At 39.2% G+C, this 23866-nt stretch overlaps 1 protein-coding gene across 1 annotated transcript in view; it reads left to right on the top strand.

Moving 5' to 3' along the window:
• The window catches only part of Sesn (Sestrin), a 268523-nt gene that overhangs the window by 40370 nt on the left and 204287 nt on the right, over positions 1–23866 (top strand). The window contains exon 3 of the mRNA XM_022065278.2: positions 11641–11670. Coding sequence (XP_021920970.1) covers positions 11641–11670 — 30 coding nt within the window. The remainder of the gene's footprint in view (positions 1–11640; positions 11671–23866) is intronic.

Below are 23866 nucleotides of genomic sequence, written 5' to 3' on the forward strand. Positions count from 1 at the left end.
TTTCATCCGGTCAAAAATTCCTTGCATATTTATGGGACCTCGAAATTTATTCCTGTGTTCACAAGAGCCCACCACCTGTCCTTATCCTAAGCTAATTGGATCCAGTCCAAATTCTAATACCCTGTTTCTTAAGTCTGAAAGTGTCAATATATTGAAATTCGAGACGCATTTCCACCACTGAACGTGTAAAGGAAAAAATGGATTCTTCTACTGTACAAACATTTCACGTTCGTGCTGTTACCTCATCGCTTCGTTCTGTTGCTAGGCTGTTTTTTTTTGTGAAGGTAAATGCAGCATATTAGAAATAATATCACGAAACTTGCTGCATCCATTTGACGCTTTGCATTCATGTTGCCGTGGCTTACGGTAATTTCGTATTCTAAACGTAAGACTTTACGTAATCGATAGAATTGCTTGAATTTGTTTGGAACGTAAGTGTCAGCCATATTATTTTCATTAATCTTGTTAAGTCGTCAATGATGTATGTTTCATCGATTAACAATTTCAGTTTAATACTTCTGTCCTTCACTTCAGAATTTTGTATTTTGTATTGCAAACGTATTTTTATTTGAGCTTTTCATGAAAAAACGACTTTGTTAATTTTGAAAATTAGGTGAAGGTCCCACCAATATGGGCAGAGACGAAAAAGTTGTCTGTAAAGTTAACTGGTAGCATTTTTACGTGTTTCTGCACGGAATACAGAAAATGAACTCGGTATATAAAGGTTATGTCCCTCCTATGGAATGACATTTCAGAACATTTTTGATTAAATTTGATATTGAAGGTATGCACTAAGTATTTTAAGACTCATATAATTTTAGGTAGTACCAGTTTAATTTAACATCCGTCTTGCATTAAATGAAAAATCATTGTTAATGAGTATTTTCTAGAACTGCTCATCACTCAAACATTGGTACACCACATAAAACGAATCTCAGTATGTGAGTTACTTTTCAATGTAGTGCACCCGATTTTTTAACTAAAACAAGACTAAAATAATTCCCGACTGTGCAGAGTGGAATCTTTAGTATTAATATGGATTTGCTTCTATAGTAAATTAATTTTTAACCACTGAGATATGTAATATTACATATAATACATTTGGAATGTGTGAATTAGTCTCGAAGAGTTTGGTGTGAATGTTTCTTATGTGATCGTCTTGTCAGTCTGTCCGTTTTTGGCCTGGTGTTGACTTCGATATTAAGGCTTTGACCGGGATGTTCTTTTGATAAATCTTATGTGGTACCGCCTGATTCGACTTCTAATGGTTAAGTGAAGTGTTTTCTTCGCGGTACGGTCTGGATTCGTAAATAATATTCAGACGAGCTTCGGCTTCAAAGGGTTAATCAGCTGATTTTCGTAATGGTGAGGTGTAGTGTTTTCTTCGCGGTACGGACTGAATTCATAAAAAATATTCAGACGATCTTCGGCTTCAAAGGGTTAATAGAATAGTTATTGTATTTTGCTGAGAACTCGCTGAAATGGAAGTGTAGTCTGAAATACTTTCGGTTCGTTAAGTTTGCTGTTTGAGTGTGTAAATAAACAGTTGTTTATTGTCTTAAACATTTAAACTGTTTCACGAAACTTATCGCTGTTACCAGTGAATTTCCTGACGTAATTTTCAACTGAAACTGATTACATAATACAAATAATACACGGAAGTGTATATGAGTGTGTACACACATTCATATACGGTATTATGCAGTTCCTCACAGCCTGTTAAAAGTCCCTTGTGTTGGTCTTCTTCCAAGCGCTTGGTAATATCAGAAATTTTAAGGTAGTGAACATTCAGTATGTGTGTATGTTTTATATAAACAGTAAAATGTTTGTATTTTGTCTGGGCAATGGGGGTTATCTTGTACTCATTATGGCTGAATAATTGTAGTCTGATCTGCTAGTAACTAAATTTTCTGAATTTTAAATGAATCTATAATTGTTTGAGATGTTAATATTTATTTAATACTAAAAGAAACTGTACACATTTTTCTTCCGTTTTGATATAATAACTGAAATATATGCAGTATGATTTTAATAGTAAAGAGTGTTTATATATGAATGTTTTTCCGAGTCAGTTGTCACATAGAACTTAATAGAGGTTATTTGACCTTGAAACGGTTTATTTAGTAATTTCAACATTATACGTGAAAAGTCAAGGTAGGTTCTGTAAATATCAACGTTTCATATTATTGGCTCCTGAACATACATTTGTTCAAGTCCTTACTGTACAAATTAATTTTTCATCACACCGTAGTACCAAGCTGTTTGAATTATACTGAACAAATATGCCGATCTCTGAGTTTGAGTCTAAGCCTAAGCCTAAGATAATTCTTTTTAGAATTTTATTTTTTCCACAAGAAAGAGACGCGTCTCCAAGAAAAGTGCATGGAGGAAGAAATAGGAGGAAAACTAAGTTTAATATTAAATACATCCCATTTTTATTTCTTCAGGTATCCATCAGTCCGTATAGTTGTAGTTGTTTAAAAGAGAAATCTCTGTTTGAAAATGAGTGGTCGTTGTCTCTGTTCGGTGTACTCACAGATTTTAAAAACCTTATGCTGTTTTATAATATGCTAATCTACATTATCCTTTTAATATTAATAAGGCTGTAGACGTCTTGGTTGTAATCTGGATGATCTACTTTGCCAGTAAATGCGTACTTTCACAAATTTGTGTGATGTTTTACAAGAACCGTTTTTCTGCCCAGTAACTGCTATGATGTGTTCTGATCCAACGACCGGCCAGGTCTGCCCTCGGTTTCAGTTGTTTTTCCTCACACTTTGATTAGGCCGACACACCAAGAACCAGTATGTCGATTAATGTGATTAAGTAGGTCTAGTTAGTTGCGGTGTACCGGAATTGGAGCACACACGTGTACACCACCTGTTGAAGCTCTATACATCTATATGTTTACCAACGTTTCAGAGGTCATACTGCCTCCGTCATCAGGGCGATTCTTAGTATGAAGATTTCTGTCTTCTGGGTTGTTGCGCTGTGTAGTCTGGTCGATGTTTACCAACGTTTCAGAGGTCGTACTGCCTCCATCATCAGGGCGATGAGTATGAAGATTTCTGTCTTCTGGGTTGTTGCGCCGTGTAGTCTGGTCGATGTTTACCAACGTTTCAGAGGTCATACTGCCTCCGTCATCAGAGTATGAAGATTTCTGTCTTCTGGGTTGTTGCGCTGTGTAGTCTGGTCGATGTTAACCAACGTTTCAGAGGTCATACTGCCTCCATCATCAGGACGATGAGTATGAAGATTTCTGTCTTCTGGGTTGTTGCGCCGTGTAGTCTGGTCGATGTTTACCAACGTTTCAGAGGTCATACTGCCTCCGTCATCAGGGCGATGAAGATTTCTGTCTTCTGGGTTGTTGTGCTGTGTAGTCTGGTTGATGTTTACCGACGTTTCAGAGGTCACACTGTCTCCGTCATCAGGACGATGAGTATGAAGATTTCTGTCTTCTGAGTTGTTGAGCTGTGTAGTCTGGTAGATGTTAACCAACGTTCCAGAGGTCATACTGCCTCCGTAATCAGAGTATGAAGATTTCTGTCTTCTGGGTTGTAGCTCTGTTTAGTCTGGTCGATGTTTACCAACGTTTCAGAGGTCATACTGCCTCCGTCATCAGGGCTTTTATTTTTCCTTATTTTACCAAATTTTAGATTTCTCCTGTGGTCCTGGATTTATGGGACACTGCATATATGGTACAAATATGAATTAGAGTTACACTTATTATTTGTATAGATTTTTAGGAGGTACAAGAAATATTTATGTATTCTCTTACGTAATGTCTCATTACGAAGCAGAATTCATTTCATCCCATAAATTTACTTATTAAGACGTGTATAGAATTTGGCATTGATATTTTTGCTTTCTGCGCACATCTGTGACTGATGCAATCATGTATGCTTTGTCAAGTCTACAGTACTTTGGAATCCGAAGGAAACTTTTATACCACGTGTTGGAATAATTTTCAAAGGCTGCATTCCGATCCCGATGAACCATATCCACACATAAACTTGTTTGTGTGCCTGTTTCATGAGGTAATCAATCAACTGGGCATTTTTTGAGTTTCAAGGTCACTCATTCTTATATGGTATTATACTGGTTTAGTACACTGATTATAAGAAGTAAGTTAGTTGCTTACGTATTACGAGTTTAACAAAATTAGTATATGACGTGAACATTTCGCTCTGCCGCCATGTTTTAAGTTTAAACATCTACGTGTCATACACAACTGCGTATGTATACGAAATTTAACTGGCGTATTTGTGATGGTTCATAACCCTTCATCGTGAATTCACCTGTAATTTTCCTTTTTCCCTTCACACTACATGAAAGACTTCCACACGTTTCTGTAAGTATCTCGAGCGAAATTGGTTAAATATTTGTCCGGGACGAAATATACTCGTATTCAGAACAAAGGTTTTATAGGAAAATTAAAGACATTTTATACTTAAGATGCTTTTCCCATAAGTCGTACTGTTTCCTGTATTTTTGAACAAAATGGGTTTTTATACTGTGCTGTGCTTACATATTTATTTTTATATTAATTCATCCCTTGCCAGTCTTTTTTATTCAATATCCTGACCTGCACAATAGTGCATTGGGGTCCAAAGGCGATGGACTTTGTCAGACATAAATCTGTCATGAGTCAACTGCAGATGTTCAGATGTTATTTCCCGCGTTTTGTGACCGATCGGAAACACAAAATAAATAAATAAATTAAATGACCTATCGATGTAATGATTGCCAATTAAGGCCGCCTGCACACAAAAGTGGATCCAGCCACTGAAACGCTCCGCCGAAATACGTCAAACTTTTGACGGTGTCTGTAATCGTGTCGTGCGGAGATGATGCTGTCATTTCCCGGAAACTACCTTACAAGCTAGTCTTACGACCAGGACAGTTTCCCCTCGTCTCCTCAAGTCTGCAGTCCTCAGAGGGTTAACAGCCCTGCACGCGAAGTGAATTTTCGCCCTTGCCCCAAGAACGAAACATCATTTTATGCTTCCAGTTTCTGAGCATGTAGGTCGAAGTCAGTTGCCTGTGAGTTTCGTAAAAGCATGAAAATCTTAGACTGATGTATTTCGTCATTTATGTAGTCATTTAAGGCGTAGCACTGTCTACAGTTTGTGGTATTTTCTCTTTTCTTGAATTCACTAAATTAGTGAGTGTTAGATGTCCAGAATTGGAAAGAATTGCATATTTCCCATGGTTTTTTTTACAAGATTACATCCCAAAATCGGGTTCTGTCCTGTATGATATTTGAACAGAATGTCTGCAATACAAGCATTGCTGTTCATTCTCGATCAGAGATGAAAGAATTCTTCGATGCTAATGCAGGAGTGTTTATGCCGACAAATTCACGACGATTACAAACCATATAAGAAAGGCATCTGTCAAGTTTATACCGACAAATTTACGACGATTACAAAGCATATAAGAAAGGCATCTGTCAAGTTTATGCCGACAAATTCACGACGATTACAAACCATATAAGAAAGGCATCTGTCAAGTTTATGCCGACAAATTCACGACGATTACAAACCATATAAGAAAGGCATCTGTCAAGTTTATGCCGACAAATTCACGACGATTACAAAGCATATAAGAAAGGCATCTGTCAAGTTTATGCCGACAAATTCACGACGATTACAAACCATATAAGAAAGGCATCTGTCAAGTTTATGCCGACAAATTCACGACGATTACAAAGCATATAAGAAAGGCATCTGTCAAGTTTATGCCGACAAATTCACGACGATTACAAAGCATATAAGAAATGCATCTGTCAAGTTTATGCCGACAAATTCACGACGATTACAAAGCATATAAGAAAGGCATCTGTCAAGTTTATGCCGACAAATTCACGACGATTACAAAGCATATAAGAAATGCATCTGTCAAGTTTATGCCGACAAATTCACGACGATTACAAACCATATAAGAAAGGCATCTGTCAAGTTTATGCCGACAAATTCACGACGATTACAAACCATATAAGAAAGGCATCTGTCAAGTTGGTCCACACGCGAGTAACTGTTACAAATATAATTCACCGAAACCTTTGAAATATATGTATTTGTCTCATACACACACTGAATAAACACTGCTGTAGAAAAATAAGTAATCTTACTCGGTTGTTATCATTTGTTTGTTTCCTCGTTTTATTTCTCTCTCTCTACACACCATTCGCCTGTTATCTGTTTAGTTAACTTGGGCGACGAAAACAGGAAACAAGTCTTCTGCGTATCAGCAGGCGATTGGTTATTTTTATTTTCTTGTCCTTCGTCACTTGAAGCATTTTCATTGTCGTTTCTAGAGCGTCATTCCAGTGGTTTGACATCGGATCTGCCACTAAAAATGTTAAACGTTCTGTAGGGGCATTTCTGTAATGAAAGTCTTTCATGTAAAAATTATATAAAAACAACAACAAAAACAATACAAATATGTTGGTATGTCATGTTTGCAGTTAAAGCAACTTCAGAAATGTTGTGGTTGAAAAACACCTGTACGATGGATAAAATCCAAAAAGAATAGTTTAAAATAAGATCTTAAGTACTTAGCGTTACTATCATATATCACGTCTAATTTATTAGAAGTGAGGAGATACTTAAATACATTAATGAAAAAAATGGGATTAACATTTGAAGATACGGTTGAACTTAGACAGTGCTTAAACACGATGGTGACACATTGGGTGGGCTTAGTTACACGACTTCTAACTTAAATATTTATTACTAGTCAAACAAAGAAGGCAAGGAATGCAGGAAGTGGCGAAACAGTCCACATGCGACAGAAACGCTTAAACATTTTCTTTTTAAATTCGAATTAATGGTTAAACTTGGCCGTGGAATGATTTAGTGGTAAGAGATTAATCTTGTCACATGAGTCATTTTGTCTTTCTAGTGGGCATCATTAGTTACGGAATAATAGTGTGGGTACAAATAGATTTCAGTCTTGGCAGCGTAAAATGAATAAAAATGTAACCCTATTTTAAAATACTCTTGAAATTTTACATGAGTCCGCACTTTGACAGATTTATGTTTGTATGTTGAGATGCATGTGTTGTTAAGATCCGTGTGATGAAGTGTAAGGAAGAGGCCATCTGCTCTTTATTCGTCCAGTTTTCAAAAGAATAAGAAGAAAACTTTGTCAACTTAAATTGTCACCACGAATGTTCTACGAAGTCGCCATAAGCTTTGAATTGTTTGCCACTTCCGGTTTATAACCAGGTTTTTGGAATGGTTGTTATTGTTAGTATTCCAAATGTAAAAACTAGCAATAACTCAATTTTGTCATCTTACGAGTTAATGACCGCCACGGTGGTCTAGCGGTTAGAACGCTGGCCTTGTAATCCTGGGGTCTCGGGTTCGATTCCCGGCGGTGCCCGAATTTATAACTTGTGTTGGGCAAGGCCGTGGTCTAGGCAACACGGAGTTTTCCTCCGTGGCATCCCAACAATTACTCCATTCACACACAGAAGAAGGCAATGGCAAAGCACTTCTGGATCATCTGCCAAGAACGTATATGAACAGGTCCCAGTCCGAGAAAAGGATGGAAGGATCCTGTTCATATGGACCTGTCGTCAGACAGAACACTAAATAAATAAATAAATAAATGATGGCCACGGTGGTCTAGCGGTTAGAACGCTGGCCTTGTAATCCTGGTGTCTCGGGTTCGATTCCCGGCGGTGCCCGAATTTATAACTTGTGTTGGGCAAGGCCGTGGTCTAGACAACACGGAGTTTTCCTCCGGGGGCTTCCCCGGTTTCTCCGTGGCATCCCAACAATTACTCCATTCACACACAGAAGAAGGCAATGGCAAACCACTTCTGGATCATCTGCCAAGAACGTATATGAACAGGTCCCAGTCCAAGAAAAGGATGGAAGGATCCTGTTCATATGGACCTGTCCTCAGACAGAACACTACAAATAAAAAAAAAACGAGTTAATGCTGGGGAAGAACTGAAGAATACAGGTTTATTGCCGTGTTTACGTGGGCAGTAGATTGCTTTATAAGTGTTGTACATAATGAAAGAGAATTTTAAAGGAACGGTTTTACATTAGTCCTTTCGATGCTTTTGTTAAGAGTACTTAAATTATATTTAAGTTTACATAATTTTATACACCTGAAGATGGTTCTTTTAGAACTGAAACATGTCGTGTAAAAAAGTGATGATCTAATGTAAATCGAACATTTCGATAGAGAACATCATTTAATATATTTTAAATATTTATATGTTAATTATTGTAATATTTTAATATTTAATAGGAATTTTATTGTGATTAGACTGACAAGACTTAAACAAATACTTATACTCTCTTATTTTAATACTTGTCTTTACAAAGCGGCCTGGTGTACCGACAGTGTTTTAGACATGCGTGCCAAGGATGGACGATTAGAATCTCGAGAGAATTGCCGATTATTCTGAATTTTTGTTGTTGTTTTTTCCTCAGTATTTCGGGATGAATGCTAGGATTATACACAGATTCTGGACGCTAATTCTGCTTTCCGCTTCTTGGTCGTTTTTCATTATCTACCGATCTCATTTGGCACTGTTTAATTCTAACCTCTGTTGTAGATACAGAGTCGTTACATACCCAAGAATGGAATTCTTTCGTTAAATGTGGTTTTATGTTTCTGCATTATTTTTAAAACTTTCCTAAAACCTACGGATTTTGTACATTACTGGTACGTATTTTGATGTTAAGTGAGATTACATAGTGTGATCTACTGAAAGTGTCGTTTAGTAAATAAAAAATTAAAATAATTATATGTATAAGAATAGAAGTATGTTTTATACGAGGCGCGTCCTCAAAGTAAGTTTCCCTGGGGCCGTTTACAGAAACAAAACACAATTTCATGGAAATATTTATTGCAACAGATACAGCAAGTGTCCAGCTATTTTTCAACATATTCGCCACCGGAATTGAGACATTGGTCATACCGTGGGACCAACTTTTGAATACCTGTGTCGTAGAAGTCTGCCGCCTGGGATTGGAACCACTGTGTGACAACCATCTCCGCCTCTCTGTCATTCTCAAAACGCTGACGCTGACCGGACAGGAATTTCTTGAGGTGTAGGAAAAGATGGAAATCACTGGGAGCGAGGTCCGGGCTGTAGGGTGAATGATTAAACACCTCCCAGCTGAACTCCTGCAGGAGACTTGCTGTCCGTCGAGCCGTGTGCGGCCTAGCGTTATCACTGACCGCACTTCACAGTCGGCGGGAGCTGGAATAAGAACCTCCATCTTCAACAGCTGCAACGATGCTACTGTGAGAACGCGGGAAGTGCCGTTAGTGCATGCGCCATGCTACGTCATTGCTCTATCACGTACGCACAGTCGCTTCGCGCAATATAAGGTTTGCTAGCTGTGGGACGAGTGGGAAACTTACTTTGAGGACGCGCCTCGTATATGAAATTCAGTAGTTTTGTGTTTTAACGACACATTTCGTACGCTTATAACCGTGTTCTGTTTTATTTCGGTATCATGTACGAGATTGTTTGTCTTTTTGCTGTCAGCGTTTTTCAAATTTGAGGAACGCTGGTTTCATTAATAGACAACCATAGTCCATGGCATAAACCCGTGTATATGGTTAGCCACCGAGATCCAAGACCAGATTTATGTTTTGTTTGCTTAAGATGGATTTATTTCTAAACGAGAATAGAAACGTTCTTAAGTTGGCGCTGGTGTATGATGCTGCTTTAGTGTGTATCTCTCGTCTGAAATACAGCTCCAGGATTAATATTTTAAAATGTTTATTTTCTGAACTTATTTCCAAGTCTGTAATTTATCATGTGAAGGTACCGTAATCTAGAAACACATTTTAAATGGCCCGTACTTTATGTTTGGTGACTGAACGTCACGGCTTAGTGGTTAAAATTCCAGCTTCGCATTGAGGAGGTTCCGGGTTTAAATCTCGGCTTAGAAATTAGGTACTCTGACTGAGGCTTTTCGTGGTTTCTCTCAGTCCCTTTAGGTAAATACTGGAATAGTAGCCCTGTCTTAAATTAGGCCACGACTGCTTCTTTCCAACTGGTTTCTAAATCATCATTCATTTTTTATTATTAATCTCCCCTTCATTTGACTCTATATAGTCTCAACTGCCTACAGCGTCGTTAAATAACCCACAGACGAATACATAAATAAAAATTAGGTTTTATAGTTCATAAAAGTTTTACATAAAATAATTTCAGTAATTCAAATGTTAATGTCTTTTGAATGTGGTAAGTTGATTACTAATAACTGTGTTGTCTTATATTTTAATGGACAGCCTTTTTTCGATGCGTAAATAAAGATGCAATGATATAAAACGAATTAATTTGTTTGAAAATATAATATAATAATATTGTATTGTGATAGGAAATTGGAGTGAGCTAGGAAAGAATACACACGCTAAATCTGTAAAACTCGTGTCAATTGGTGAGACTGTCTCCACGAACTGCGGTCGCTAACGGGTTCATTGTCCATCCTCCAGAGTAGCGGCGGAACGATTCTGGCAGAGAAAAGCCGAAGGACTCGGTGAGAAACCTCTCCCAGTGCCTGTCCTCCAAAAATCCCACATGGACTGACCCTGAAGTGAATCGAACCTCGGTCGTTAGTATCCGGCGACTAACCGCCTGTCTTATGGCACGGCCCATATGAGAATCATGCAGAATCCATAAACGAATTCTGTGGTTAAGAACCAGTTATTTTATTTATTTATTTTTATTTAGTGTTCTGTCTGACGACAGGTCCATATAAACAGGATCCTTCCATCCTTTTCTCGGACTGGGACCTGTTCATATACGTTCTTGGCAGATGATCCAGAAGTGGTTTGCCATTGCCTTCTTCTGTGTGTGAATGGAGTAATTGTTGGGATGCCACGGAGGAAAACTCCGTGTTGCCTAGACCACGGCCTTGCCCAACACAAGTTATAAATTCGGGCACCGCCGGGAATCGAACCCGAGACCCCAGGATTACAAGGCCAGCCTTCTAACCGCTAGACCAGTGTTAAAAGGGATGGTACATGTATGTTACCACTTGTATCACAGAGTTAGCGGGGTCTGATAGATTAGGAATTTACTCTACTTCCTTAATTTTCTCCCTGAAGAAGGAGCCTCTAAATGCTGTAGACATAATCGTCATATCATTGGACTAGAATTGATTTGTGATAATAGAGTCTACAGGTTGCCACGTTCCGTCCTCTGCTTTCAGCCTGTGCAAACAACGAATACAGTTCTTATGGCTTGTCCATTCGCTGTATAAAGGTCGAAAGTGTTGGGTTTTTGCTTGTATTTGGCGGTCGGCGATAAGATTTTCCTTCTGGCCTCGCCGCTTGTTTGTAACGCCTCATAACCGGAATTTTTTCCAGCCTAATTATCAGTCAGTTAGAAATAATTTGGCAGCTAATTAATTTTATACGTCCTTGAACAATGTTTGTTTTTTCCTGTTGTTATATCGCTAAGTGTTTTATATACAATGTTCGCATGATGGCAGTATAAGGCATACGATTATGGTCACATATTAGTGTTAGCTGTTGCCGCTAGATGGTGCATGGATGTGAATTAAAATATTTTGGTATATTTTCGTTTTCCTGCGATGTATGAAACTGCTTCATGGAACCGATTTCAACATTGATTTTTTTCTCTTGTTACAGCTCCCGTCGCTGGGGACTTTCAACGAACAGGTAGGGAAATTTTGCAAAGCAATTAACGGACATTGTACATAAATTAGCAATGTCTGCCTCACCTCCAAACTCTGGTACAATTCGCCATTTTCCACGGAACTTTCCATATTGCCGTTTCTCCTATCGTAATTCTTAGGTCGGTCCATCGAAATTTTGATTTCGAGAATATAAAGTGAAAACTAATACAGACTGTTATCAAAAAGAAGGACAAATAAAGATTTCACTGATAAATTTCTTTTGAATATTTAGTTCTTTGTTTAGTAAATTTGGTCAATATTGGCCTTTCTCGAATTTGTCTGACAGGGAACATTCATATGACAAATGGGACGTTGACTAATCATTTCCAATACATCTACGAAGGAAAGGAAGTAAAACAGACAGGGAAATATTAAAAGAAAATGAAAAACAGAAAATAATTGGCGAAAAATAAATAAAAATGTTGGAATTAATGAAAAAGATAAGAAAACAGCAAATCGGTACTGTTCTGATTTGTGATTTAGGTTATAAATTCATGTGATTTACTGTGCATTGAGAAGTAAAATATATTCAGCTATTTGTGTTTCGTGAAGATCTGCCTGAAACATAAGTATGTACAGTTCCCTTCATATTTTGTGTACACAGGTTTTTGTAAATTACGATCTGGAGTCAGAGTCGTATGTCCTGTTATCTGTGAGACGATTTCCGAAGTACCTTTTTGCTAGTTTTCTGTTTCTCGTTGTTTGTACGAATAACACAATCAACCAGCGTGTTCGCAACGGAAATATACAAAAATGGCCATATTAAACGACGTCGTACCTATTTATCCTTCCGTCTGTCTGCAAGTAACAACTCCAAAACCGCTGAACGAATTATTATTTTTATTTTTATTGGGAGTGTTATTAAAATTCGTCAACATATTCCAGTTTTGGTTAAATTCGGTTACCAATAACGATCACAGACCTACGTGAACTCTTAATTGTCGAAATGTTTATCGGAAATACAAATGTTTCGAACAAATTTAGAAAACACTTTTAAGAAACGCTTTCTGTACAGCGTATCATCAGATATTTCGGATTAGACCTTTTGACCTGTTCCAATTTATAATTGTTTTTGAAATTATGGATCAGTTTAGACAGTTTGACGGCCATAAGTCCGTCGCTCGGACTGTACCTGCACAGTACAACACAAATACCAGGACAAACATCCATGCCCTGAGCGGAACTCGAACCCGCGATCCAATTTATTCAATATATGTAAAATGAAAATTAAGTCGTTAGAAATCCATAGAATAGATTATTCAATTCATCCAGGGACTTGATAAACCGCGTAATGTTCCATGTGTGGACATTGTGATTTGGAAGTGCATTTTGGAAACCTGTTACCGTAGGCGTAGATTTCCTTTTCCATCTAAGCGTTGGTCTTGCCTTTAAGCTTTTAAGAATGTGCCAATTTTGTTTTATTATTTTTGTAAGGGAGTTGTTTGCCAGGACGAGCCACGAAGGCCCTCTGGGTCGTACGTGGAGTGAGAGTTTCTTCCATGACCTACGACGACCTCTGTTCAACGCCGCGCCCCTCCACACAAATGCTCTTCTCAATTCCTGAAGGTCAGGGTGTGTATCAGAGGTGTTAAAACAGTGAGATCCGTGATTGCTTGATTATTTTTCGAAGCTTTGGTTGTCTAACGACGCTTTTTCAAATACATCGGTTAAATCGTTGAATGGATAGATGATTGTAAAGAATAAAATTGAGACAACTCTAAGACTGATCGAGATGTATTTCAAGGTGCTTTCCTGCAAATTTTCTGAAGGAACTGAGGAAAATTACGAAAAACCTCCGGATATCCGGTCTGAGTGCTGAGATTCGAACCTCAGTCCTCCCAAATACGAAGTGATAGTGCGACGTCCAGACCCTAGACACCCACAGGACACTCGGTTTGAGGTTCAGACTGCTTTGAAGATGTCGGTGTTGGGTCTTCTGGGTTGTAACGTCATGTGGACTTGTCGTTATATACAAGCGGAAACACATACTGCCTTCATCTTCAGGGCTGAAGGCATCCACCTACAAAATGGTACCGGGGAATTTTTACCCCCCCTCCAAATCTTTGTGTCGTAGGGCTTAATTAAGCATCGGGAAAAACTTCACCATTTTCCTCATATCTTTTATAAGTAATTCTGAAAGTTGCCTAATAGAAACAGCACTTGCCGTCGTCTAGCGCCGTTACTGAGAACTTGGTCGGTCGTGCGTGACGTACACATTGTCCTGTCATATGCTGCAAACACTCGACGTGTTTCCGAGCATTAGCAGAGAAATCGTAAATAGTCTTTGTTCGAGCGGGTGCGTGGTGTGATAGGTTTTTGTTTCATCTGAGCTCTAACCAGGCTTTACCTATTTCGGTGTTGTGCCAATAGAATATTTCACCGCCCAAACTATTCAGTGTTGACATCCGATTCTTTCGTTTCGAAAGGCAGCTTTTATTGTGAATGGTTATGCGCGTTGTTCAATACGTCTTCTGTACTTATAGACGCTACTTGCTTGCAAAATTTCTACTAAAACCTGTATCCTGAACAATTAGAAGAAAAATATCGTTCTTTGTGCCACCCACGTATGATGAAAAAATTTATATTCTTGAATTAACCCATTTCTTGGAAACACGTTTCCTTTGTTGAGATCTTCTGTTTTCTTGCGAAATGTTGACAAAGGACCGTGACAACATAAACCTCATTTCTGAAGTTTCCGAAAACAGTCTCTTTTTTTGTTTTCTTAGTTTCTTGAAATTTCGGAACTTGTACGTCTTTACCCTTTATTGTTGTTAACCACCGTTGCATGTGGAGGATTTTCGACGATATATTTCAGGGCGAGTGTCTGAACACATGTCCAAGGTTCACAGAATCCACACGTAATAATTCAGCTTCAGATAAGCAGAATTATTTATTTAAATACGACGTTTGAAATTTTCGTTAACATTTCAGCAGGGATAGCTCAGTCGGTATAGTGACTAGCTACGGGCTGGACGACCGGGGTTCGATCCCCGACGGGGGCAGAGGATTTTTCCTCTAGCCTCTGCGTCCAGACCGGCTCTGGGACCCACCCAGCCTCCTCTACAATGGGTACCGGGGTCCTTTCCCGGGGGTAAAGCCGGCCGGGGCGTGATGCTGACCACTCACCCCCATCTAGTGCCGAGGTCAAGGAAGAGAGGAGCTATAACTCCTCTCACCCCAAACGCCTACATGGCGTATAGTGGGACAAACTTTACTTTACTTCAGCAAAAGATTGTATAGAACTAAGAAACGGATTACCATGTGAATTAACCGATTTAGCTCAGTGTTCTCGTGCTAGATTCTGGACATATATTTCCACTTTTTACACGGGTTCTCGATACAATTCGTGAGGCTAGTCTTGAAGTTGATCGCGTTTAAGCCAACACTTCACAGTAATCCTGTCATCGACTTGTAGTAATTTTAAGCTTTTCACGCGAAGTCGGTAAATAAACCAGTCACGTCATTAACATGTGAGATATTGATGGAAATAACAGTGACCTTCTTCAGTGATATTTTAATTAGGAATGCTAATATATATGGAATTCAGTATCTGTATTGCATACTTTTATATCGATATCGAATTATATTATCGGTATTGTATTTCTGAATCGATAAAGTATCTTATTAGTCCGGTGTTGAAAATTGTATTGCTTCAATTTTCATTTACGCAACTGTCATGGCTGACACGTGAATTGGATCGTGTGGTACATTTCTATCTTCTTAGCATCTAACTGAAATATCTGCAGTGTGTGAAGTTCCGTATAATTTTTTTTATAATTTTCGAATGCTTAAAAGTATTTTATGATGCCAAGAAATAACGAAATATATCGATATCAAATATGTACTTATCTCGTATCATATCGATTTATCGTTGTTAACTGTCATCACTGATTCTTTTGTATCATGGCAAATATCGAGGCCGAGAGGAGACGCGAGTGATAATATGCATTGGCAAAGAAAGGAACAGCCTGAGTTAGTAGAGTGGGGATACATTGTGGCATTATAAAGTTCTGGTAAAGCGTTGTGGACTCGTGTAACAAAATCTGGCAAGGATAACGGCGTCGTGGGATGAACAGGGCCATAAGTATTTCGTAACAGATCTGTATCGATGATGAAATGGAATAGGATGGAAATTCGAAAGTATGCTGAAACAATTATGTACCGGGCTCTGTTTTTCGCAGAGTTCATTTTAGCTGCAGTGGTTGGTGTAACAGCCAAGTATTCACAGGGCTCTTGCCATTAATATTATTATTATTTATTATTATTTAGTGTTCTGTCTGACGACAGGTCCATATGAACAGGATCCTTCCATCCTTTTCTCGGACTGGGACCTGTTCATATACGTTCTTGGCAGATGATCCAGAAGTGGTTTGCCATTGCCTTCTTCTGTGTGTGAATGGAGTAATTGTTGGGATGCCACGGAGGAAAACTCCGTGTTGCCTAGACCACGGCCTTGCCCAACACAAGTTATAAATTCGGGCACCGCCGGGAATCGAACCCGAGACCCCAGGATTAGAAGGCCAGCGTTCTAACCGCTAGACCACCGTGGCTTATCCATTAATATTATTAGAACAAAATTAATTATATAAAAATGGTTAGTATGATAACCAGTCCAATAAAGCTGACTCTCAAAAATGTTGTAAGCGCCTGTATCAGATATACCTCAGATAAAACACAATGTCCATTATAATCTATCTACTTCGAAAATTATAGCCAATGTTCGTCACGCTTGACTGGATCAGTCCGCCTTTAGTGCGATGCGAAAAAATAGTTCTGACGGCGGCAACTCTGGTAGCAAGAAGTGCGAACGAGGCTGTGGTGGCGCTCGCGTAACGGAATCAGAACCATCGTCTGGAAATATGATGCCGCAGCAAATCGTATTTCTGGCCCCAAAAAAAGTTTTGTTCTCGTGAACTTTCAACGGGCCATACGTACGACTTGTATTGGTACAGTGACGTAACCATTGTCACAGAATTTTAGATTGCTGTATGTAAAATAGCGTGTGATGGATTAACCGGGTTCATTTCTCGGTTCGGATTTATCTTCATCTCTGTAAATAACTTCTCCTGTAAGAAAAGCAATAGACGGGTGTGGGCATTTGTATGGAGATACTAAAAACTGGTGTTATCCTTTGTTAATAATGCCTATACGACCGCAGTTCACTTTTCTCGGACGTTTTCAGTTACTGGGTGAGTGTCTTACAGCTTCGCCTATTCTTCTAGAGCATATTTAACGCTGGCCTTGTAATCCTGGGGTCTCGGGTTCGATTCCCGGCGGTGCCCGAATTTATAACTTGTGTTGGGCAAGGCCGTGGTCTAGGCAACACGGGGGCTTCCCCGGTTTTTCCGTGGCATCCCAACAATTACTCCATTCACACACAGAAGAAGGCAATGGCAAACCACTTCTGGATCATCTGCCAAGAACGTATATGAACAGGTCCCAGTCCGAGAAAAGGATGGAAGGATCCTGTTCATATGGACCTGTTGTCAGACAGAACACTAAATAATAATAAGATGAGGTGGTCTAGCGGTTTGAACGCTGGCCTTGTAATCCTGGGGTCTCGGGTTCGATTCCCGGCGGTGCCCGAATTTATAACTTGTATTGGGCAAGGCCGTGGTCTAGGCAACACGGAGTTTTCCTCCGTGGCATCCCAACAAATTCCTCCATTCACACACAGAAGAAGGCAATGGCAAACCACTTCTGGATCATCTGCCAAGAACGTATATGAACAGGTCCCAGTCCGAGAAAAGGATGCAAGGATCCTGTTCATATGGACCTGTTGTCAGACAGAACACTAAATAATAATAAGATGAGGTGGTCTAGCGGTTTGAACGCTGGCCTTGTAATCCTGGGGTCAAGGGTTCGATTCCCGGCGGTGCCCGAATTTATAACTTGTGTTGGGCAAGGCCGTGGTCTAGGCAACACGGAGTTTTCCTCCGTGGCATCCCCGGTTTCTCCGTGGCATCCCCGGTTTCTCCGTGGCATCCCAACAAATTCCTCCATTCACACTCACACAGAAGAAGGCAATGGCAAACCACTTCTGGATCATCTGCCAAGAACGTATATGAACAGGTCCCAGTCCGAGAAAAGGATGGAAGGATCCTGTTCATATGGACCTGTTGTCAGACAGAACACTAAATAATAATAAGATGAGGTGGTCTAGCGGTTTGAACGCTGGCCTTGTAATCCTGGGGTCTCGGGTTCGATTCCCGGCGGTGCCCGAATTTATAACTTGTATTGGGCAAGGCCGTGGTCTAGGCAACACGGAGTTTTCCTCCGTGGCATCCCCGGTTTCTCCGTGGCATCCCAAAAAATTCCTCCATTCACACACAGAAGAAGGCAATGGCAAACCACTTCTGGATCATCTGCCAAGAACGTATATGAACAGGTCCCAGTCCGAGAAAAGGATGCAAGGATCCTGTTCATATGTCGCCAACCTCCTGTAAAGGAGACGGCGTAATCAAGAAGAATATTTAATGGATTCTTATTTAGACAGTTAGTGAGTCTCCGCTTCTGTCGGTCATGTTCCTTGACCATTATTTTGCTGCCACACTCTGGCTGGAATTTGAAAGTATCTCTTTGCTTATACTCTTAATTTTAATCTAATTTTCTTTGAACTTGTGAACAATTTATCCCATTTTTGATAAAATTTTGTTATAAACGTCATGCCACCGGCGGTCACCCAAACCTTGTACTTTTTAACTTCCTTTAGTCAAGAATTAACGTGATTGCATGAATTAGTGAGGTCGAAACGACACCAACACCACTTCATATATGTCATAACAACATTTAAGAAGCTTAAAATGACCATTTCGGCTTTATAGCCGAATAATTTGTGTGTTTGGTCTCACTTAAACGGTTCCCGTGCGTTCGAGCGATCTGCCCTCTCTGTTATTTTGCAATTCATTGCTGAGGGTGAACAGAAAAGACGATTCTGGGGTGTCCCAAGCCCGTGTTACTTCTGTGAGACTGCAGGTAGCTGCATTGACGACGCTGCTGCTGCGTTGTCACGGTTGGAAGCTCTCGTTCCCCTCTCCCCTCTTAACCCACTCTGCTAGATAATGAGGGAGGTGAAGGCTAGATGTATAATGGAGTGGACCCACCGTCTGAGTGCAGAATGGAAATTGTTGTTCTGCAAGCAATAACACAACACGTAGGAAAAGGTCACTGGGCGATGGTCGGATAGTCAGTCAGATACTATCTCTTGCAAATTGGGTCACTGGATCTCAGTGACAACACGCTTGATGATATGGTGATGGTGGTGCTAAACACTGTCGGCCTGAGGCAAATTAATTTCTCCTGAGGTAAAAATTTAAACTTAAAAACGGAGCAGAGCACAGCGGTAATGTGTCTGATTTCATTGTCCCACAGTCACGTGTTCCCCAGGCGCGTCACATGTCGATGTTTTGACGTAAAATGTACCTGATGATTTTGTAGTAGAGAAAAATATCATTCGATATTAAAGACCCTTTGCAAAGGGTTGTATATGCGCCGTACAATTTTATTTCGAAAGATCCGAATACATTTGATATGCAAATTACATTGATTGCATAATTCTTATGTGACTTCATGAAGGATTTCTGTAGTCCATTCAGTATTACCTGCTGTTAGCTACGAAAAACACTGAAATAGCCAGCCAGCGAAGCGTGCAAATAGGTTAAACTACCGGCGAAACTGACAAGGAAATCTAGTGTTGACCTTCGGTTAAGTTGGACTTTCTGTTCCAGCGTTGTTAACTTTAGAATCTGTCACGAATGTGGGACGAATGCCATGTCTTTAGCCTCCATTCAGCACTTCACAAGAGAAGTGACATCGTCCGAGCAGGTCCCTGTTTGCGTGTGTCCTTTAAATAATACCGTATATTTTGAACTGCGGGTTGCCCAAAATTTAATAAATATGGGACGTATCTGTTTATGTTGAGTAGCCAGGCTGTGGGCAGTCGGGCTTCAAGAATCAGATACTTGTTAGTATCCTTTCGCAGCAGAAATAAGTTCGTTTGCGAATCTGATTGAATTCCGGTACTACCAAATGAGCGCATCCAATGAGATGTCCAATTCAATTAATTTATTTACGTGTTTGCCAACAGCAAGAAGCCAATAACAGGCAAACACTGATAATTCAATTCAATTCAATTCATAATACATACAATAATAATGAAATAATAATAAAAAATATTTTACAAACAAATTAACTAAACTTATACAGTATTAAATATACTGCAAATAATAATAATAATAATAATAATAAATCATTCGAAAGACACTGATGTAAAATATATAGTCATGCATCACAATATATCTATATAATACATGTAATACATATTAAAAACAAAAAGTATTTCAGAAATAGCTGTTGCACTAAGTACCTTAGGGTCAAGGTTTGTCTCGGGTACATAGAAGTAAATACCCTGTAAAACAGTGAGTAGATGTAATAATAATAAATTGTTTAAATTTTATAACACTTTATTCCAAACGTCGACGTCTGGGTGCTCTTCACTTCTTATGAATGCTTTAAGGACAAAATAAATTGTCATTTGATCAGGGACTCTGTTAGTCTGTGTGCCTTCAATAGAATTATCTACTTTGAGCGTGTGCAGTGCGCTACGACATAGTCCTTCAGCTAGGTGACTAGTTAGTGCAGATTTTTGGACATGTTTAACAAAAAAATGTGTCTCTTTAGAGGACACTTTCTCTGGAAGGGAAAGTGTCTAGACTGTTTTAGTTTTAATTTTGTTTTATCCTGCGTCGTTTTATTGTATTTTTATTAGTGTTTGCCTGTTATAGGCTCTTTGCTGTTGGCAAGCACTCTAATAAATGAATTGAATTGAAGAATTGAATTGAATTGAATTATTCGAGACGAAAATTGTCACACTTCTTCACATTTTATAATAGTATAATTTACTTAATTGAATTAAAGTAGTTTTACAAATATCCTAATATAGTTAGTAGTAATTTTTAGTATATTTATTTTTTCCGTATCAATGTATTTTATATATTGCTTGTTTTATCTTTTATGTTTTTATTGTGTTCGTGAGCTCATCTCTGTGCTGTATCTGTAATTGGCCATCAGGCTGTTGATACAGCACACAAATAATAAAGAATTGAATTGAAGAATTGAATTATTCTTACAAGTTTTTTCTGTTTTGTTTTATTTAGTATTTTTAATTGAATTATATTACTTAGGTATATTTAGTTCATTTACTTATTATTATTTTGTAATAAATTAACACTGTACATTTATATATTTTAGTTTATTGTTTGTTTGTTTTTGTATTGTAATGTTTGTATTGTTAGTGCTTGGCTGTTATTGGCCTTTTTGGCTGTTGTTAAGCACTTTAATAAATGAATTGAATTGAATTGAATTGAATTACTTTAACAACTCCAAGGAATCTTTTATGGAAGCAGAATCAATTTTAATATTCTTGTTACTGTTAGGTTAATCATTCAATACAGTCTAAAGATGAATATTATAATCGATGGTGACTGTCTTCTGAGTTGTTGCGTATAAATTGTAGAGTTTTATTTCTGCCTCAATGATCAGGGCAATGATCATCTTTTGTGTTGCCGTGAGAACGTGGTATCTCACCATGATTAAAATCCACATACGTGAGACTACATATATCCGTGCATCATTTAACCTAGTAGGCCACATAAGGTTTATTGTACGTTGATATGGCATTCAGATGCTTTTACTCAATAGTGGAACGTGTTACTGCTATTTAATTTGTTCAAACCGTATCCTACTAATGTATTCTAGTTTTGTAATGCGGTGCTTCACACAGCGTTAAATTACAACCATTGTATTGTCCGCCTCTGAGTGGGGTGGCGTAATGTCATGATTGTGTCACGACTGTCACTCAGCTGGTCGAGACACAGAACAGGGTCAGAGACCCCTTTACACGTTTGTATCTATGGTTAGATGGAGTCTCAGGTCCACAACAAAGCATGACTCTCGAAGGGCCTTCAGTGTTCCACTAGCTTTAACATTCAGTAACACTGCGTGGTTTGTAGAATGAACGGTCTGGACACGAAGGCGAAGATAAGTGTACCTGCCGCTACCAGGAATCGAACCCCAGTAGTTCAGCGCATGCAGTCTGAGAAAAATGGCTGAACAGATGAAACTTTTGAAACATCTGTTGCTCTCGTGTTACGTAAGTGATGTCCTTAACGTGATGAAACTGCTATTTTATTCCACAGTCTCACAATTAAAGAACCGAAACAACACAGCACATTCAGATGGCCTTGCTTGTAATGGGATACATAAATTTGTCGCCAGTATTATTGCTTTCATTTTTCCTATTCCTTTGTCTGTATACTGTACACTGAGGTTTTAGCTTAGATGTGTAGGCCTGCCTGTGACCCTTATATACGTCCATGTCAGCATGTATTCGCCTGCTGCGTAATTCGGAATCCATGTCAAACCCAGAGAATCATAAAACGCTGTAATTAAACCGACAATTTAAACGCAGAGGTAAAATACAGTCCTAAAACATTAACAAAAGCCTTCTAGACGTGCGCATTCCGTAAGGTTCGCAATACTAGTTAGTAACATGTTACAGTGAGAGGTTAGGTTAGAAAAGTCCTTCCATAAATTGCACGCCAATTGGTTAAAAGCTTTGGGATGGAGGGGAATGAAACATTCAGTACAGTTCTGTGAGATGTCGGTGTTCTGCAATCTTGCGCCATGTAGTCTCGTATAAGTCTTTCAGTGGTACTTGCTGCCTCCATCATCAGGGCGACTCGTTGCGGGTCTCTTTTGCAGGTAATTTGCGATTTTGTAAACTTTTCGGTCTTTGGGTTCATTGCTTAGGTAAAAGTCTATTGTAAAAATGACACTGAACACAGCCAGACATGTTTTAATGAATATCGGGATGTGTGCAATCAGGATTTGGATTTCCGCGATTTATATGGAGCAGAATTCTTCCCGAGTCGCTCAGATAGTAGGAAAAAAACACTCATCTACTTTCATGCAACCGAAAGGTGCTTTATCGTTCGAGGTTCGGAAACTTTTTTATTCACGCTAATGTTATGCCCCATTCTGTATCTACTTCCTGCAAGTATATCCTTTTGGGTTTCCGACTAAAATGTTTGCATGCATTTCTAAAATCTCCGATGCGTGCTGCTTGTAAGACTAAGTCAAACGTGGTTTAAATATTGTGGAGTGGATTGAAATGGAACAGAATAGCATCCATAGACACTTAATTTCGGTGATGTAATGAAACTACCTTTAAAAGACAAGATAAACCATTATTTCCCCAGTTTATTGATTCTTCCTCCAGATTTGTGTTTTTTATTTTATTTAGTGTTCTGTCTGACGGCAGGTCCATATGAACAGGATCTTTCCATCCTTTTCTCGGACTGGGACCTGTTCATATACGTTCTTGGCAGATGATCCAGAAGTGGTTTGCCATTGCCTTCTTCTGTGTGTGAATGGAGTAATTGTTGGGATGCCACGGAGGAAAACTCCGTGTTGCCTAGACCACGGCCTTGCCCAACACAAGTTATAAATTCGGGCACCGCCGGGAATCGAACCCGAGACCCCAGGATTACAAGGCCAGCTTTCTAACCGCTAGACCACCGTGGCGGTTCAGATTTGTGTATCGAGGAAAAAATATAGATTACTAAGCAGCAGTCTGTGTGTAACAATTGATTTTGGGAGTTCCGGGGTGACGTTAGTTCTGTGTGTCGATGTTCTTCTGGGCAGTAACGCCGTGCGGACTTGTAGATGGATACCAACGTTTCCGATAAACACACTTCATCCATCTTCTGCAAGACTTACAACAACAGCCTTTGATTCTGGTAACCCTGAACACCGAACAAACAATGAATGGTGCAATCACAAGTGAGGTGATCTGATTGTTATCACCAATAGACTCCATCATTCACAAAGCCAACAGCAGTTCCCCTGCCTTTCTGCAGCGTGTCGAAGGCCAATCGTGTCGTTTTACACAATGTCTAATTGTTTTGAATTCTTCATTCTTTTATTTTTAATCGTGAATGGACACTTGCTGTACGCAACGTCCTCTGGGGTTCCGCTGTTCTGTTTATCGATAGTAATACGATAATACAGAATGGTTTTCAAATTGTAAGACGCGTACCCCACAAGCGTTTTCCGCTTGGTCAGATGAATCTAAACAAGGGCGGATTTGGTGTGTCGTCATTACTTATATTGAGGATGTT

The sequence above is a fragment of the Zootermopsis nevadensis genome, unplaced genomic scaffold, assembly GCF_977971745.1.
Source record: "Zootermopsis nevadensis isolate Lab colony 2312 unplaced genomic scaffold, Znev_1.0 Znev_ptg000050l, whole genome shotgun sequence".
NCBI classification, from domain to species: Eukaryota; Metazoa; Arthropoda; class Insecta; order Blattodea; family Termopsidae; genus Zootermopsis; species Zootermopsis nevadensis.